Source organism: Sinocyclocheilus rhinocerous, unplaced genomic scaffold (assembly GCF_001515625.1).
Source record: "Sinocyclocheilus rhinocerous isolate Xijiao unplaced genomic scaffold, SAMN03320098_v1.1 scaffold64, whole genome shotgun sequence".
NCBI classification, from domain to species: Eukaryota; Metazoa; Chordata; class Actinopteri; order Cypriniformes; family Cyprinidae; genus Sinocyclocheilus; species Sinocyclocheilus rhinocerous.
The window spans coordinates 654,502-656,154 of record NW_015659929.1 but is presented as its reverse complement, the minus strand read 5'-3'; the positions used below and the strand labels follow the sequence as shown (position 1 = coordinate 656,154).

Below are 1,653 nucleotides of genomic sequence, written 5' to 3'. Positions count from 1 at the left end.
GTGCTGTGAGGGGCCCCATGAGAGTAGGGCTGTGGTAAGGTGTGGTAGGCAGGAGCAACCGTCAGGCCCCGGCTTTCTGCATGTCTGGACGGTGTCAGAGGGTGAGACGGGAGCTGGAGGGGTAAAAATTAAGTTAACCTTTAAGTTGAAGATACTGGACAGGCAAACCTTAAACCCTAAATAAATTAATCAAATCAATCAATTTAGTGTGTTCTATTACACTTGAATATATTTTGTTAAGTTCTTAAACTTTCTTAAACATAAAGTTCTTTATGTCTGTGTTTTTACTTTTTTGCAAAGCTTTTTGTGCACCGATAAGTGTGAATATCTACACCCGTTCACTGCCATTCTAAAGCTTGGAAGAGCCAGGACATTTTTTAATATAACTCTGATTGTATTCCTCTGAAAGAAGAAAATCATTTACACCTAGGATGGCTTGAGGGTGAGTAAACCATTGGGTAATTTTTCATTTTTGGGTGAACTATCACTTTAAATACTATATGTGTGGTTTTCTAAGATGTGATGTTAAACAGGTGACCCACTGTGTGGCAGGGAACAGTGAGGGGTTTCATGCTGGGAGCCACCATGGTGGGGTGCTTGGTCTGTCGGTTCAGATGCTCGAGCCAGTCCTGCAGATCCTGTTTGTTATAGCAGATCACCTGAAGTCTCTCGAACATGCTTCCTGTTGAATGGACACACAAGCAGAGTCAATGAATGACTAAGAATGATCAAAAACACTTGACTGTGTCCTGAACACAAAAGATGCGAGACAGTTTGTCCTTACCTGAAAGCTCAAAAGCATTTTTATGACTTTCACAGTCTTCTAATGGGGTCACCGTCATCCCGCTCAAAGGTAGCTTGCCCTGAGAGAAACAAAGCAGACGTTTTCTCTTTGTGCTAGAGCCGCAAGTGCCATTTTAATGTTTGAAAAGCTGTGGTTTGAGTGGATTTTAGGGGATGGTGGAGCGAGGGCAGTGAGAATTATTTGGCTGTGTAGTAATCATTTCTGACAGCGGCTGGTTTCTGACCTGGAAGATGAAGCCACTCATCCTTGGACTGGCAGACAGGATGAGCAAAACGTGAGGAAACAGCAGAAGGTAACGTTCATGCTTATCCTAAAAAACAATATGAAAAAAATTGTAATACCACACAGCCACTATAACTGTAGGACTGAAATCACAAAACTATTGGCATTTTTGTCAATATGAATCAGCAATAGGTCTTTTTGAAACATGTTATTTACTTGTAATGCATTCGTACTGTAAATAGCATGTTTACACGACTCAGGACAACTTTTTTCTTCTTTTTTTATAACACTTGTATCCAGAAAATGAAACATGATTGATTCATATGGAATTCTGAGCCATAAAAACCCACATCACTACTCACTTACTACTTACCACATCAGTACTTACCACTACTTAATAATAACCTTATTAACAACAGTAATTATACAAGGCTACCTAAACACTACTCATAGTCGTGGTTGCATCAACATGTTATACATTTTATTTTATCAAATTATTTCAGCATATTTTTATTTTTCAATCAGAACGGTTTGACAACTTGTCACTCCCAGACATGGGGCATGTGATTGCAAACAAACATTTTGTCAGAGGGTTTTGTCTTTACCATAAGAATTTTTTTAGATTT

The 1,653-nt window shown here is 39.1% G+C and overlaps 1 protein-coding gene across 1 annotated transcript in view; it reads right to left on the bottom strand.

Moving 5' to 3' along the window:
- Positions 1-1,653, bottom strand: part of LOC107724494 (rho guanine nucleotide exchange factor 7-like) — a 29,147-nt gene that overhangs the window by 8,537 nt on the left and 18,957 nt on the right. The window contains exons 12-14 of the mRNA XM_016533463.1: positions 1,029-1,115; positions 785-863; positions 543-682 (exon numbers count right to left, since the gene is read on the bottom strand). Of these exons, the coding sequence (XP_016388949.1) occupies positions 543-682; positions 785-863; positions 1,029-1,115 (306 nt within the window). The remainder of the gene's footprint in view (positions 1-542; positions 683-784; positions 864-1,028; positions 1,116-1,653) is intronic.